Genomic DNA, 17,416 nt, shown 5'->3' with positions numbered 1-17,416 from the left:
CAGTAAACTTCAGGAATCATTAAGATTTTTTAATGTTTCTAAATTCAGAAATCATTTTAATATGCTGTTTTCAACACTGATAATAATCATAAATGTTTCTTGAGCAGCAAATCATCATATTAGAATGATTTCTGAAGGATCATGTGACTGAAGACTGGAGTAATGATGCTGAAAATTCAGCTTTGATCACAGGAATAAATTACACTTTACTATATATTCACATAGAAAACAGCTGTTTACATTAGAATAATATTACACTGTTTTTACTGTATTTTTGATCAAATAAATGCAGTCTTGTTTAGCAGAAGAAAACAAAAACATAAAAAAAATTGTAATTATTCCAAACTTTTGACCATTACTGTAAAACAACCCATCTTTTTACGTGAAGACAGGGTTATAAAAAGTGTGCGTTACTCACCGGAGTTCAGCTGAAAAGGCACAGAAAATTATTACATTCTGATTATAATAACACACACTAATGAATCACTGACAACAAGAGCAGGAAGACTGCACCATAATCCGTCTCTGGCATGTTTAGTGTGTGTGGGACTGTAATGCCGCTGACAGAGCTCTTATCCTGCTGCCATGGCCATTGCCTTTTTAGGAGACACCTGATCGCAGCCCAGTGCCGCCACACAAAGAGCCGCTGATAACGTCTGGAGCGAGTTCAGATGATGAACCTCCGTCACACACAGAGCAGCTCAACGCAGCTGGACCAAGGTCACCTCCAGCCTTTCAGGAGCTTGATTTGATGCTGTAGGATCTCCAGCACCTTCATGGAAAAGTTCCAGGCTGCCATGGTTCTCGGAGGAGTGGGAGATGCCCTAGGATACCGCAAAGGCCGGTGGGAAATGTGCACCTCGGGGACTCAGATCCAGAAGGAGCTCGCCGCTCTCGGGGGCCTCGAGGCCTTGAAGTTGGACGCTGACCACTGGCCGCTCAGCGACGGAGTCTTGATGCACATGACCACCGCAGAGGGCCTGATCACCGGTGAGACTGTTCAGAGAGAAAAATAATACTTTTAAATGCATTAAATTGATCAAAAGTGACATTTATAATGTTACAAAGGATTCTGTTTCAAATAAATGCTGTTCTTTTGAACCTTCTATTCATCAAAGAATCCTGAAAAATAAAATGTGACACTGAAGACTGGAGTAATGATGCTGAAAATTCAGCTTTGATCACAGGATATAAATTACAGTTCACTATATATTCACATAGAAAACAGCTGTTTTAAATTATAATCATTTTTCACAATTTTTACTGTATTTTTGATCAGCCTTGGTGAGCAGAAGAAACTAACATGAACACACAATAGTTGTATTTCTGACACTTTTTTCCATTGTCATGTCAGAACACAGTATGCGATATCTATAAATATAAAACATTTGTAAGCTCTCTGCGAGTGTTTGCTCTCAGAATAGGGATGAATGCATGTGAAATCCCTCTCTAACTCCCTCTGAAATGTGGATTGATCATAATACTGCGATCTTTCCTCTGCATGACTCACGCTGATAACCCACCCAGAATAGAGCTGCGGGTCACGGCCACCGGTTTGGGTTCTAATGTGCCGTGACACACACTAATCTCCGTGACTGTCGTAAATAACGGGCTTCAGGGCGGCGTAATCCAGCAGGACCACCGAAACCCCTTCAGTCCTGGTCCAGCAGACTCGAAATAGAGCCTGAGTGAACAAACGCTCTATTAACGTTAGAAGAACGTTCGTGCATAACTTTGCCAGAACGTTCCCTGACACATAATGCATCAGATAAACAGCTATATCAGTGTCACGTATTGATTATGTTGAGTCTGCAGAAGTTAATCAGCTCCTAATTGAGCTTCCTGTCATGACACACGAGAGTCCGTGTGGCCTTCATCTGTTTTCTGCCGCGGTCCCTGAGGAGCACTAATGCGCTGGAAATGCCTTCCATCCTCCTCACACAAACACTGTAATCAGCCGCGGTTAATCACTGCTAAACTAGTCCTGACACATGATGACCGCTGCTGCGGATGCCTCTCGTGCTCCAGCAGCCGGAGGATTTGATCCTGTGTGTGTCTGTAACATCATCAGATTACTGGTGTCTAGAGGATCTGTACCGGGAGCTGGTGCGGCTCTATGTGGAGGCCATGGTGAGTCTGCAGGGTCGAGCTCCGGAGCCCAGCACTGTGGAGGGATGCGCCAACCTCAAGCCCAACAACTTCCTGTTAGCCTGGCACACGCCGTTCAACGAGAAAGGTAGACATCTATCTATCTATCTATCTATCTATCTATCTGTCTGTCATTCGGCTTCTTCAATCCAACATTCAAATTCTGTCTCAAAGTCAAATTCATAATTATGACTTTATCTCATAATGTGAGTTTTTATCTCATAATTAAGAAATTTTGTTATAATTATGACTTTTTATCTCATAGTGTGACTTTTTATCTCATAATTAAGACTTTTTGTCATAATTATGACTTTATCTCATAATGTGAGTCCTTATCTCATAATTAAGACTTTTTGTCTTAATTATGATGTTTTTTCTCATAATGTGACTTTATCTCATTATTAAGATATTTTGTCATAATTATGACTTTTTATCTCATAATTAAGACTTTTTGTCATAATTATGATGTTTTCATCTCATAATTAAGACTTTTATCATAATTATGACTTCTCATAATGTGAGTTATCTCATAATTAAGACTTTTTATCTCATAATTAAGACTTTTTGTCATAATTATTTTTGTCATATTTATATTTTTTTCATATATTTATATTTTTATGACTTTTTATGTCATAATGTGAGTTTTTTCTCATAATGGGACTGTCTCATAATTAAGACTTTTTGTCATAATTATGAATTTTTGTCATAATTATGACTTTTTATCTCATAATGTGACTTTTTATCATACTTAAAATTCAACTGTATGAAATGCCTTTCCTCATCCTGTTTGCTCCAGTCTGATGTTGTTGTTCCTGCAGGATCTGGTCACGGAGCTGCGACTAAAGCCATGTGTGTGGGCATGCGCTACTGGCAGCCCGAGCGGCTGGACAATCTGGTTGAAGTGAGCATCGAGACGGGCAGAATGACCCACAATCACCCTATAGGTGTGGCATCATGACACGAGGAACACGCATCACTCCATCAATCCTTCACTGACGGGTCTGTTCTGTGCGCAGGGTTCCTGGGCTCTCTGTGCACCGCTCTCTTCGCCTCATACGCGATACAGGGCAAACCGCTGCAGAGCTGGGGTCGTGACCTCTTGACGGTCATTCCCAAAGCCGAGGAATACTGCAGGAAAACCATCCGACACATGGCAGGTGAGCGGCTCTGGACTTCTGACAGCGTAAGAACAACACAATAAAGTTTTGACGTGTTTCCTTCTGCTGTCCAGAATACCAGGAGAAGTGGTTTTACTTCGAGGCCAAATGGCAGTTTTATCTGGAGGAGAGAGGGATAGAAGACGGCGAGAGTAAAGCCATGTTTCCTGAGCCATACGACGCTGAAGAGACAGACAAGGTCAAACACACACATTCATCCCACCGCAGTCCTGGATTAATCACATTAACACTGACATTTAAATCATAATTATGACATAAAAAACTTTTATGTCATAATTTCAACTTTTTGCAGCATAATTTTGACATAATTATCACTCTATCATTTCATATTTTTACTTTTTTTTAATCTCACAATGACTTAGTATCTCACAATTTCTACTTTTTATGGCTTAATTATGACTTTTTATTTAAATATTAGGTCTTTTTATCTCATAATTATAACTATCTCATAATGTGACTTTTTGTCTCATGGCTTACTATCTTATAATTTTGAGTTTTAAGTTCATAATTGTAACTTTTTGTCTGAATTTTAACTTTTATCATTGATTTTTTAGCTCATAATTTTGATTTTGTATCTCAATTTTTATCTTTTTAAGATTAAAAAGATTTATCACATAATTATGACTTTGTCAATTATGACTATCTCATAATTTTTACATGTCAGTTACACCTTTTAACAACATAATTTTGACTGTTATAATTGAGACTTTTTGTCTCATATTTATTTTTATCTCATAATCGTGACTTCATGTAATTACTCCAGTCCTTCGGGTTCCTCACATGAGCTCATCACACAGGACTGACTGAACCCGCGTGAGCTCACAGGTTCTGGTGCTGATGTGTGTGTTCAGATGTACAAGCGCTGGAGTTCTGAAGGCTGTCCGGGCCGCAGGGGTCACGACGCTCCCATGATCGCGTACGACGCTCTGCTCGCCGCCGGATCCAGCTGGGAGACGCTGTGCAAACGGGCCATGTTTCACGGAGGTCAGGAACGCTTCATTAAAACGCCATCGCATGAAGCTGAAATAGTTTTAGATCAAATTTAAATGAACAGTTTTGTTTTGTAATGATTGACACTTGTCATTTAACCGGAAGCCTTTAGATCAGAAGGTGTGTGAACGTTGACTGATCGGTGATGTTTCAGGTGAGAGCAGCGCGACGGGTCTGATCGCCGGCTGTCTGTTCGGCCTGCTCTACGGGATCAGTCCGGTTCCTGCTGGACTCTATCAGGATCTGGACAAAAGAGACAAACTGGAAGATCTGGGAAGGCGATTATACCGAGCGGCAGCAGTAGAGAAGTAAAGCGCTGGACTCTGTCTGTCACCTTCTGTATTAACATGAATGAGTTAATCACACATTCATGCGCTTTATGGACTTTATATTAGGCAACATGATTATCTTAAATGTGTAGTGGTTGGAAAATACACAAAAATAATAAAAGTTTTCTTTCTGCTTTATAAGTATTTTCCATTGTTAGTGAATTAGTTAAATAATGAAAACAAATGAAAGGTGATACAATCTTACAAATCTGAATAACTTGATGGACACAAGGTGGCGCTAAACTCATGTTAACCTGGTCAACTCTCTTTGGCTATTATCAGCTGCTGTTCAAACATCATTAAATCAAATAAAAAATGTTTCTTTTGTTTATTAGCATATCAAATATTTCTCATTATATACCAGTTAAAAGCATTAATAACCAAAACAAAACTCTTAATGTTGATGTAAGTGATGATTTTGTAATAGCAAACATGAAACGTCTCTATATATAATGGACAGCACTGAAAGAGTCGCTTCAGCCAATCAGAAATGCAGGTTTTCATGGTTTTGGGTTGGCTGTTATATCTTTGGAGGGTGGAGTTAGGGGAAAACAGGGCGTGGTCAATGCAGCAGTGGGCGGGTCTAGTTCAGTGACTGACATGGTTCACAATTCATTCAGATTCATTTGAAGTCTTATTTATGAGCTCTTCACTGAACATAAGACACTTTCCTTAAAATCTCAATTAAAGACTTTTAATTCAACAATTTTGGATAATGATACTGATGACAGTCACATGTATTAACCTGTTAACTCTCACCCTTTTCTGTTCCAAATTTGAAGTTGATATCACAAAAATCGAGCCGTACTGTTTCCAAACAGGTTTCACAGTGTTTAAATACCTTAATTTATGACCAGTACTACAATATGTGGTAAAGCACAAGTCAAGCAGAAGTCTGATGTGTTGCTCCACAGAAACACACTTTTATTCCACAGAGATCAGAGAGACGGCCGGCCGCCCTCCGTCATCCCAATGCTGGACCGGCGATCCGTGAAGCGGCTGATCCTGGATCGCTCGACGCGTCCGGAGGTCAGGGCCATCCTGGAGAATCTCCTGCTGTACCAAACCCGGGAGCCACCGGCCTCTCCTTCAGCGATGGCGCGAGCCGGTCCTCGTCTCTCCGCCTTCCAGCTCCTCCGATCCAAGTTTCTGAAGAGCGCTCCGAAGCCGGCGATCACCCGCAGACGAGAAGTGGGATCTCTGAACACCAGAGAACGACGTATTACAGACACAAATGGGCTGAGAGCGAACTCAAGACCTTGGATGAGGAGAAAAGGCCGGGTTCAGGATGTCCTGGATAAATTTGCAGCGGCGGCGGTGGAGAATAAAGATGTAAAGAAACTGACGCGTACAGGCGCATTAAACAGCATCATCAAGGCGTTCGAGACTCTAAGCCATTCGACGTACAAGATCAAGAAACACAACAGCAAATCGAATCATACGCTGAACGTACTGAAGCAACACAGATGTCAGACTACAGGAACACATGTCAAAGAGGACCTGAGTGAGGCCTTCAGTCCAGAGATGAGAGAGAGACAAGCGGAGGAACGGCTCAACGGAGATGCTCTGTCCTCGTCTCCTGAGGTCTGGACGTCAGTGAAACCTCTCGGACAGACTTCCAGCACACAGATCCTACAGGAACCTCGAGAAGATCTGCCACAAATCACAACCTCAGAAAACTGCAAGCAACCTTCAGCCGCTCTTCAGGACGATCACAGCTGGGATCTGGATGATACGCCGCCGTCGCCTTCAGAAGAGCTCGCTTTAAACACCCGCTTCTCACCCGCTGTGACCGAAACACACGAGGACGACGAGCTGCTCTCGCTCAGCTTGAGTTCATCCAGACGCTCTGATGGAGAACAGGATCTTCCTCCTCACGAGTGTTTCTCCTCAGACGGTCAGATTTCCCTTCTTGGAACGAATGACGAGAACGCATGTCATCCGTCGACAGGAGAAACACCGAAGTACAGGACCATGAATTACTGCAGCCCTTCAGAAGGACGCTCCTACATCCACAAAACCATCCGATTCACCGACACCTTCAACTTCTGAAGACTGTTATGTGATTATTTATTATACCAAAATCAACTATGTTGGATGAGTCATATCCAGTCAATAGGGAATGTTCTCAGAACGTTCTCTCAAACGTTCTTCCAGTAGCGTTTGTTCAATGTTATATGGTCTTTAATAATGTTCTCAAAACATTATTTATACATCGTTCATGGAACATTTTTCTGAAACGTCTAACGTTTTCTAAATGTTTTTACTTGTTTCAGAACATTCAAAAGTACCGTTTCGATAATGTTTGAAGAATGATAAAATACAGAAAACATTTCCTTAACGTTTTAGCTAACGTTCACCAAGAAAATACAGGGTTTAAGGCACATTCACAACAAGAACGATAACTAGCGTTCACATTAACGCACAATATCGTTCTGTTTACTCTCAGTTTTGTAGTCTGTCGCTTTAAATGCTCGCGCTGGATGGATTTTGATTGGCTGTCAGTGTTTTTATCGTTTTATCTGGAAAAAAAAATCGTTCTGAAAGTGATTCTGTGCCGTTATCATTATAGTTGTGGACTCTGTTAGGCCCGTTCACACCAAGAATGATGACTGTAAAGATAACGATAAAGATATAGTTCTAAATATAAAAGAATAGCTGTAACGGTAACGATATAGAGAAACGATATCACTTTCAGAATTATTTTTTCCAGCTGTTTCCACACTGACAGCCAATCAGAATCCATTCGAATTTAACGGCTCGAGCGTTTAAAATGGCGCACATCTGCCATTTTAAATCTATCGCTGAGGTCCAGAAAAATCCTCTTTGACGAGTCAAACCCCCTTTTTTAATCAATGATACTTTAAAGAAAATATGGAAAACAATCGGTCATAAATGGAATAAACGGCGAGAGAAGTATAATAAATGGAGATGAGATCATTAGCAAACAGTGTAAAATAAAATTACCACAGGCATCCAGCGCTAGTTTCGACAACATTGTCTTACTTTCTTTGAAGCTGCAGTGAAAAAGACTAGGTGTTGTTTTTATTCCACTATATTGACTTCGTCAGATAAATTCACTGTTAGATTAGATCATTACACTTGAAACATAGAAAGCTGAGGACATCTGCTGGTTAAAGCGTGTAAATGCAACAAGAACAGCAAAAACATGTAATCGCAGCTCAGAATAAACAGACCGTTATCGCTCGTTAGTGTGGACTCAAATGGGTCATTGACGAATAAGCTTTTTAAAAGTGTAAAAACATAATGGAGATATAATTAATTTTGAAGGTTTATTAAGTATTAATGAGATTATGTGGCTTTTATAATCAATTAACACAAGATGGACAAAATTTGTCACCAAAAAAGTCATTCGGTTTAACCAAAACTTTGGTTACACCGAATGACGATATTTTCAAACAATGCTAACAGGCTGATATCTAGCTAGCTAGCAAAAGAACAATTAAACATTTTATATTTAGTACAAGTTTTTAAAATATTACAACATTTTCCATGTTTTATAGCGGTTGTACCGAATGAAATGATGTTTCATGCGTATGATCAAGTGAAAACAATAATTCTTCAAATAGTTAAGAGAGAGTTAGTTACTTTGCTTCATGACCATGTGGTCCTTTGCAGGTGTCTGAATGATGTCACATCCTGTCACATGATATTGACCACATGACTTGATCAAAAATCATCCCTTTATATTGGTTACTCCAAATGACATCAATGAAATTAATTTCTCTGGACATTCTTTCTCATAACAAAGCAACGACTTCTACACATAATTTTAACACCATTTTGCACTATGTTGATATATGATGTTATAAAATCATGCCAGAATAAAAAATATATACATTTATTACATTTTAAGATATTTTAATCACAAATGAAATGGCTGTATTGGCCTTAAACCGAATGACCTTTTGTCACTTAAAAATCTTTAAAATACCTTTATATGTAGTAAAATATAATTAAAACCTTTTGGATTCAATAAAAGAGATCTAGTTGTACTACCTTACATACTTTGGATGTCATATCTTTGTTTTTTATTATTATTAAGGCCTTTGGATAAAAAAAATGACCCATTCACCCAAATATAGTTATCGTTCTTGGTCTGAACAGGCTTATTTTTTGTCTAAATTTACGCACAACAAACAATATATTTCATTCACAAAACAGTGGCTGTGGGGCTCATGTAAATCGACTTTTGTGTTTATTTTCACACAGTGCAAAACAGTTGGTTTGTGTGAGTTCTGGGTAAGATATAACCAGCTGTCGGAGTTTATTCACTTCCTCAGATTCCTGCTGTTCGGTGATTCTGTTTCTGTGTTGTGCAATTCATAAAAGGGAGAAAACTAAATAAAAAACTTTAAATTATGCAGAATTAGTAAACAGTAAAGTGAACTAACAGGCCACACATCTATAGAAACCATCAATAATCATGATCAACGTCTGCTTCTAAATGTCTCTCATGTGAATTCACGTGTAAACGGTTGAAGTCAGCGTGAGCTCTATAAACACAGACACACCCTGATCATAATAAAGGTGTGTCAGACCACAGCAGGATCACATGACTAACTCATGACACGTATATGTTTTTATGTGTATCTGTTGTTCATCTCATCTGTCAGATCACAGCGTGTGCTCCAGTTAATCTGATCAGTTTAAGGTGCTGCATATGCTGCATGTTTAACCGGCCGACCTCATTTCCCCCGGTTAATACTGTCAAACACTGACCGGAATAGACGGGCAAATATGGAACGACAGGAATAAACAGGCACTTCAATAACAGCAGATTTCCATCTCAAAACACGGCAAATCACCCATCAGTTCAGAGAAAACACACGCTCGGAAACATGGAGTCTGTGTTCCTGGAATAATCAAACGTCTGTGGTTAATCCACTCAGTTCACCGGCCTCAACTGGACCCGGATCAGCAGGATTTACTAGGACAGCCAAACAGAAACACTGACACAATCAACCTGTAAACCATCATAAAAATACTGTTTCTGAGGGGAGTTAATCATTATAGTAGTGAACCTTTATAATTAACAACAAAGACACACATTAACTGCCCACACAACCTTTACAAGCTACTGTAGTGGTAATACCACGGTACTTTAATATACAGAGGGGCCAAAAAGTCTGAGACACTTCATTTTTGTCATTTAATACATGCCATTTTTCAAAAACATTGTTTATTTCAATGTCAGACTGACCATATTCATATGCCAGAGTATTTATTTAAAGTCAGGGGTCCGGGGCCCTCAGGGGCCGCAAGTGAGAGACAGAGAAAAGTGTAGAAAAAACTGTAAAAAAACAAAATAAGTAGATAAATTACATTAAAATAAATAAATAAAACAAATATTAGTTATTCATCTAGTAGATTAATTTAAAATAAAAATATATAAATAATTTTGAATAATATAAATTAATTAAAGTAACAATATAAAGTAATTTTAGATTTATAATATTAATTTCAGTGTTTATAAAGGATAACTGGCGAGTATTGTCATATTTTAGGCTTAAAGTAGTTAAAAAATTAAACTAAATAAGTACATAAATTACATTAAAATAAATAAATAAATTGAGTAAAATCATTAGTTTTATTAATCTATTATATTATATATTAATCTATTAGATAATTTAAATTAAAATATATAAATAATTTTGAATATAAATAAAAATAATTAAATAATACATTACTGTACATAATTATAGTGAATAGAAAAAAATATTTGGGGTCTGTGGCACCTGAAGGATCGAAAACTCCTGCTTAAACTAATACTTCCGTGGTCCATTTTTGTCAGTAAACTTGCAGTCACCTGATTTCCTGTTCATAAACTCCTGATTACAGTCAAACTCACACAAGAGTTTATTTTAGTCGCAGTTTGTTTAAAGTTCTGGTAAAAACACTGCGCGACGAAGAGGCGTAACCTTTGATCACAAATCCCGCCCCTCTGTTTGACTGACGTGCGAAAGATTGCGTGGCGAGGGGCGTGGTCTTCGCGCTCACAGCCCCGCCTCTTGGTTTGATTGACGTGTGCCCTTCTTCGGCTCCCCTGGAGAAATTAATCGTGTTGCTTGGCAAAGTGTTCGGAGTGAATGATGCGCGCGCCCGGCGTACAAACGCGCGCTTAAAACAACAACCACAAGAGTCGATTTGATAAAGTTCGAGTTCAGTCAGTGTGGATGTTATTATCGGCGCACGCGACAGGTTGATCCGGGATCTCTGTCTGTCCCGCGGGAGAGCAGAAGGGGCCATTACTGTTACTGTGGCGTGGGAAAAGTTTCACTTACGTGACGCGCGGCAGAGAGTCGGTCGCGTCCATGAGCGGCGCGGGACTGCTGTGAATGGAGTCCCGGAGTCCCGGAGCTCTGAGGACTGATCATGGAGCAGCGCAACGGGACGCGGAGCTCCAATCAGCCGCAGCTCCGCATTAACGTGCCGAGCACCGCCAGAGAGAGACTGGACAGGTACTGCACACTACACACTACACACTACATGATCACTAAACACACACTGAACATAATTTGGTCTGGAAACAATTTTTTTTATGAAAGCCCATTAAGAACAAAGTCATGCTTTGGTAAAAAACGCCGAAATTATGACTTACAAAGTCATAATGAGAATAAAAAGTCGAAATGATGACAAAATGTCGAAACTGTCATATGTCGATGACTGTCATAATTTTAACTTCTTATGTCATAATTAAGATTTACCAAAGCATGATTTTTGGGTTCCATAATTTTCACTAATAAATTTCACAAACAATTACAAGAAACTGAATGAAATAAACATGACATTTTGAAGTAGAAAAACTGAAATAGTATTTTCTGGTAAAATGTACTGCAGTAATCTTTGTTTTTGTTTTATTACAACTTCGAAAAATATTATTTTACTGTTCAGAGAGTCCTGATTAAACACAAGTATATGATCAGCATGTTTCTGAAGTCAAATAAATTAATACAAATTACATTATCATACATACATTTCTATTTGATGTCTTAAAAAACAAGTTTTTAAAAACACTCTCACACACACACACACACACACACACAGGTGTCAGTTTTCCCAGGTGTTTCCCAATGACACAGGTCTTTGTTGAACATTTGTATGAGATTGTGAAGTTTCAGTTTACCCAGTTAACCTGCTGTAAGTGTGTCACATGATCTCCTCACCTGAGGAACGTTCGAGAGCTTCACCTGCTTTCCTGTGGAGTCAGAGTCATCAGATCGGAGAGTCGGTCAGTGTTGTGTGTGTGTGTTTCAGTGTGGACCCGTACGGGTTCCAGCGCTCAGATGACTTTGACTACGAGTCGTACGAGGAGCTGATGTCCGAGTATCTGGCCGTTCTCACCAGAAGATCCATCAAATGGTCCAAACTGCTGCAGGGGAAGCGGCGCGTGGACCGGAACCTCAAGGGTGTGTGTGACATCACTCTCATTAATATTCATCAACAGATCTGTTTACCACCTCAACTCAACCAAAACCAACATCTGATGTACTAAAATAACTAAAACCGAAATAAAAATCAATAAAAACTGTATATACATATTTAAAAAAAACTAATAAATATGACAAAAACACACACTAGAATTACTAAAACTTTAAAATGAAAACATTGAACACAATTCAATATATATATATATATATAAACCTCTCATAGTGTCTCACCGACAGTACAGTAACACTGGTGTGAGATCATGTGATGTTCTCCAGGACACATTTAAAGGGACAGTTCACTCAAAAATCACCATCATGTCGTTCCAGGCCTGTATGAGTTTATTTCTCCTGCACAAGCTGATGTTCTGAACACTGACTGAGACTCAGAATATCCTCCTTCATGTTGCAGAGAAGAAATAAATTCACAACAAGTTTGGAATGATGAATTGTCATTTTTGGGTGAACTGTCCCTTTAATTCAGACTTTATGATGCTAATGGACTACTTTTCACAGACTGTGATAATCTATATTATATTATAAATATAATATAGTAGAGCTGCACGATTCTGGATAAATTGCGAATCACGATTTTTTTGTTTAAAACATCACAATTATGAACAGAAATAAACAGAAATAAAACGTCATTTACATGAGGTTCTGACTAAATGTTTATTATTATTATTTTTAATTGTTTAAATGAATGATTCAATGACTCACTCATAAAGATTTGTTTCATTATGGAATGAATCAGCATTTATGAACAAATCTCTTGAATGAATGATTCAATGACTCAGTCATAAAGACTAGGGCTGCGTCTCAAATCACACACTCTCTTGAGTAGGTACTTATTTTGAATAATTACTTCACGGCCGCTAAAAAGTGTGTTCTATATAGTATGAATGTAGTCTGACGTACTACATCTGCCATGTTGTCATGATCATGTGACCTATCAGCATCAGTTGCATCACTTCACTGCTGTGGCCTCATGGGATAGTAAAGTGTCCATTGTATGCTGGAAGTAGGAGGTCATCCAGGTACTTTTTGCCTACTCTTTTATGAGTACTGTGAATTCAGACATGCTTCTTTTGTCACATACTAGTTTTTGGCTACTATATAGTAGGGAAATCAGAATGTGATTTTGGATGCAGCCTCGTTTCATAACTGGATGAATCAGCGTTTATGAACAAATCTCTTAAATGATTAAATTATTCATTTATAAAAACTTCACTTGTTTCATTTTTTTTTTTTTTAAATCTCTTGAATGAATGATTCAATGACTCACTCGTAAAGACTTGAGTTGCGTCCCAAATGACGCACTATACACTATGCACTTGGCCTATACACTATTATGTACTCATCCATGTAGTGTGTGAATTTTACACGTTTATTTTGTCATTTAACATCAGAGTCTGATCCCCCCTCCCCCTCCGCAACGTAATTAAAGCTGTGACAGTTGAGTGCATGAAGTGTCCAACATTACATACTTCATTTTTTCCGTTAATTTAGTGCATCATCCGGGTATTTAAAGTGCACTTTTTCTTTTTGGAATTTTCTGTGAGCGCACTATTCACACTATTTGTACTTAAAAACATCATAGAATAGTGCATAAGTACGTGAATTGGGACGCACCTTTGTTTCAGTACTGGATGAATCTGCGTTTATAAACAAATCGCTTGAATGATTCAATGACTCACTCATAAAGGCTTGTTCGAGATGAATCGGCGATTGATTCAGTCTTTATTTGAAGCGTCAAGTTACTTTCAAAAGGTGATTTGCTCTATTTTGATCACTGCTGTAGACGTCAGTGTTTATATCTGAACTATAAACGTCTATCTCAGTCTTCTGTGATTATATGAATTATTGCAGAAATCATATTCTGTCGTCTCCCGTTCAGAAGTCGACTTGTGCTTCTGAGAACAACAGAAGTGTGGAAAGCGTCCATATGTACAGTAGTTATCACTGATGACGTTGTGTGTGTGTGTGTGTGTGTGTGTGTGTGCAGTGAAGCGGTACGTACGGAAGGGCGTTCCGAACGAGCACCGGCCGCTGGTGTGGATGGTGTCCAGCGGAGCGCAGGAGCGGATGGAGAGGAACCCTGGGTATTATCGCTCTCTGCTGGACGCTCAACACGACCCCAAACTGCTGGAGAGCATCCGCACCGGTCAGAACATCATCATTATTAGTTATTAAACTCATGACACAATCTCCAGGAAATGAACTGTGTGTGTGTGTGTGTGTGTGTGTGTGTGCGTGTGCAGATCTGCACAGAACCTTCCCAGACAACGTGAACTTCCGACGTTCGGCGGATCCGTGCCTGCAGGCGGCGCTGTATAATGTGCTGGTGGCGTACGGACAGCATGATAAAGCCGTGGGCTACTGTCAGGTACGGTCACATGACTGAACCGCTGTTACTGTGAGGTACGATCACATGACTGAACAGCTGTTACTGTGAGGTACGGTCACATGACTGAACAGCTGTTGTCCAGGAGAATCATCTGGAATGGATCTTTAGTGTTCAGATGCGTCAGGAGAGTCGAGCATGCTGGGATACGTGGATCTCGTGTCCACTGTTGTTTCTGTTTATTTCAGCAATGCAAAGTTTGTGAAATATTTCCAATGCAAATGATCGAGCAGATGAACGAATGTTTCAGAGTCAAAACAAGTCGAGTCAAAAGCCTTGATCACATGACTCTGATTCTGTGTGTTTTGGAATAAAAATAGTTAATGAGGGGAAAAGAAATATTATTTGAGTTTACTTTGAGTTGTTTTAATTGTTTTTAATATAATTATTTTTTTGTTTATAGCATTACATTTTACTTATTTTAATATAATTTAATTTGATAATTTAACCTGTTTAATTATCTTCAATATATTTAAAGATTCTTTTGTTTTTAAAAATTAAGTTTAATTATTTCTAATACACTTAAATGTTTAGGTTTTTATAGCATTTTAATTCAGTTTTAATTATTTTTAATATAATTAAATTTTTGTTTTGTTTTTAGCGTTTTAATTAAGTGTAAATTATTTTTAATTTATTTAATGTTTTGTTTTTAGCAGCAAGTTCTACTTATTTTTAATATAATTAAATAATTTTCATTTTTACTTCAGCTTTAATTATCTTTAAGATTGATTTTTTTTGTTTTGTTATTTTTTAATTTTACCCATTTTAATTATTTTTAATATAGTTAAATATTTTTTGTTTTTAGCATTTTAATTGTTCATTTGTTTTTAATTTAATTGTTTTACTTTTTTAGAATTAAGATTTAATTATTTCTAATATAGTTATTCTTTTTTTTTTTTTTTTTTTAGTATTTTAATGCAGTTTTAATATATTGTAATACAGTTAATGTTTTGTTTTTAGCATTAAGTTTTATTTCTAATATAGCTAAATGATGTTCTTTTAGCATTTTAACTGAGTTTTAATTGTCTTTAATATAATGAAATCTTGTCGCGGGTGTTTTCTGGCAGGGAATGAACTTCATCGCAGGATATCTGATCATCATCAGTAAAGACGAGGAGACGTCCTTCTGGCTGATGGAGGCGCTGCTGGGAAGAATCCTGCCAGGTGTGTTTCCTGTTTCCTCCTCAGCGTTCACCGTCAGGTGTTCATATACACACACACACACACACACACACTCGGCTCATTAGAGGTCACAGTGTGTGTGTGTGACACGAGCAGATCTATTCTGAGCTCACGTCTATGAATAAACTCCGGCTCAGGTCACATGGTCTGATCCTGTTAGGCCGCGGGAGACACACCTCACTTCCTGTTCCTGCTGGAACTCAGATCACACTCGTCTGATGACACATGATGCTGAAACAGTCATATAGACGAGTGTCGTGTCTGTTCAACCGTCCGTCTCAAACATTTGGACGTTTCCTCTGGAGTTTCTGATGCTGAAATATTAAATAACTTAAACGTGATCAATTTTGTGATTCTATAAGATTCTGTAAAAAAAATACTTATTGAGACTAAAAAGGAAACAATTTCAGTTTATTTTTAACTAAGTTTATTTAATTTTTAAATCATATCTGGTTTTTAGCATTACGTTTACTTCTTTTTAATGAAATAATTTGCATTTTTTTAGCATTTTAATTTAGGATTAATTATCTTTAATATAATAGATTTTTAACCATTTTTAATACAGTTAAATAGTTTTTTGTGTGTTTTTAGCATTTTAATTAAGTTGAATTATTTTTAATATAATTAAATTATATTTTGTATTTAGCATTAGGTTTACTTTTTTAATATAATTAAATAATTTGCTTTTTTTAGCATTTTAACTTAGTTTTAATTATTTTTATACAATTACATTTTTTCTTCTGTTTGCATTTTAATCAAGTTTGAATTATGTTTAAATATAATTAAATAATTTGAATCCTCCGAGGTCCTGCAGACGCTGGTTTAGATGCTTCACAAACTTCACAGTGAAACGAGTATGTAGAGTTCATCTACACTGGAAAACGCTGTTCAGTGTTCGTTATTTCCTCCTCACCCGTGTCAGATTACTACTCTCCGGCCATGCTGGGTCTGAAGGCGGATCAGGAGGTTCTGGGCGAGCTGGTGCGGGCGAAGGTTCCCGCGGTGTGGCGGCTCATGCAGGATCACGGCGTCATGTGGACTCTGGTGGTCTCGCGCTGGTTCATCTGCCTCTTCATCGACGTCCTGCCAGTGGAGGTAACGGAGCGGCCTAGGCGCGATCATGTGACCCAGCAGCTCAGCAATGACCCTCTCTGTTTGTGCTCCCATCAGACGGTGCTGCGGATCTGGGACTGTCTGTTCTACGAGGGCTCCAAGATCCTGTTCCGCGTGGCTCTGACTCTGATCCGCCACCATCAGGACGTGATTCTGCAGGCGCAGAACCTGCCGGACATCTGCGAGCGCTTCAAACGCATCACCAGAGGCGCCTTCGTCGAGGACTGCCACGCTTTCATGCAGGTGAAGCTCGTGACTGCTCGATTATTTAAACTACTTGCTCTGTTTGTGCGCTTCATTTGAATAAGTGTGAACGCTGCCATCCGAACCAAACGAGTCTCATTGTTTCCCAGGCGATCTTCCTGGAGCCCGGGAGTCTCTCCAAGGCCACCGTGTCGAAGCTGCGCGAGAGCTGCCGCGCGCGGATCATCGCCGGCGAATCCTGACTTCAACGCTCAAACATTCCCACTGTTAGTCTGCAGACGCTCACTCAGTAGTGTGCACTAACAGACTCCATCATGAAGATGTGTATTTTCTTACGTTTGTAGAATGTGTGTATAGATGTAGAATAATCACAGATGCTGGACTGAAGATGTCTTTAGGTTGAACCACAATCATTTCTTC

General features: G+C 38.6%; 2 protein-coding genes across 4 annotated transcripts in view; both read left to right on the top strand.

Moving 5' to 3' along the window:
* Positions 1-419: 419 nt before the first annotated feature.
* On the top strand, positions 420-8,669 carry adprhl1 (ADP-ribosylhydrolase like 1). 3 transcript variants are annotated; one of them, XM_051887236.1, is made up of 8 exons: positions 420-990; positions 2,072-2,236; positions 2,967-3,092; positions 3,165-3,305; positions 3,380-3,504; positions 4,178-4,310; positions 4,471-4,624; positions 5,581-8,669. In XM_051887236.1, the coding sequence occupies exons 1-8, from the start codon at positions 777-779 to the stop codon at positions 6,695-6,697; spliced, it is 2,175 nt and encodes a 724-aa protein (XP_051743196.1). In that variant the 5' UTR covers positions 420-776; the 3' UTR covers positions 6,698-8,669. The 3 variants fall into 3 exon arrangements, with proteins under 3 accessions (XP_051743196.1, XP_051743185.1, XP_051743207.1); XM_051887225.1 differs by having other exon boundaries at positions 5,560-8,669; XM_051887247.1 differs by lacking the exon at positions 5,581-8,669 and having other exon boundaries at positions 4,471-4,963.
* A 1,991-nt stretch (positions 8,670-10,660) lies between these two features.
* Positions 10,661-17,416, top strand: part of grtp1a (growth hormone regulated TBC protein 1a) — a 6,801-nt gene continuing 45 nt past the window's right edge. The window contains exons 1-8 of the mRNA XM_051887456.1: positions 10,661-11,127; positions 11,924-12,075; positions 14,099-14,257; positions 14,355-14,479; positions 15,565-15,661; positions 16,602-16,774; positions 16,850-17,035; positions 17,146-17,416. The exon at positions 17,146-17,416 is cut by the window's right edge and continues 45 nt beyond it. Of these exons, the coding sequence (XP_051743416.1) occupies positions 11,042-11,127; positions 11,924-12,075; positions 14,099-14,257; positions 14,355-14,479; positions 15,565-15,661; positions 16,602-16,774; positions 16,850-17,035; positions 17,146-17,238 (1,071 nt within the window). The 5' untranslated portion in view covers positions 10,661-11,041 and the 3' untranslated portion in view covers positions 17,239-17,416. The remainder of the gene's footprint in view (positions 11,128-11,923; positions 12,076-14,098; positions 14,258-14,354; positions 14,480-15,564; positions 15,662-16,601; positions 16,775-16,849; positions 17,036-17,145) is intronic.

The sequence above is a fragment of the Ctenopharyngodon idella genome, chromosome 1, assembly GCF_019924925.1.
Source record: "Ctenopharyngodon idella isolate HZGC_01 chromosome 1, HZGC01, whole genome shotgun sequence".
Classification (NCBI taxonomy): domain Eukaryota; kingdom Metazoa; phylum Chordata; class Actinopteri; order Cypriniformes; family Xenocyprididae; genus Ctenopharyngodon; species Ctenopharyngodon idella.
This window is presented reverse-complemented; position numbering and strand designations above follow the sequence as displayed.

What these genes read in the sequence shown, in the direction of transcription:
- adprhl1 (XM_051887225.1), top strand. Translation starts at nt 777, where the DNA reads ATGGAAAAGTTCCAGGCTGCCATGGTTCTCGGAGGAGTGGGAGATGCC. An exon ending in ACGCTGAAGAGACAGACAAG is followed by an intron (nt 3,505 to 4,177) that starts GTCAAACACACA and finishes GTGTGTGTTCAG; the next exon opens with ATGTACAAGCGCTGGAGTTC. An exon ending in ACGGGCCATGTTTCACGGAG is followed by an intron (nt 4,311 to 4,470) that starts GTCAGGAACGCT and finishes GTGATGTTTCAG; the next exon opens with GTGAGAGCAGCGCGACGGGT.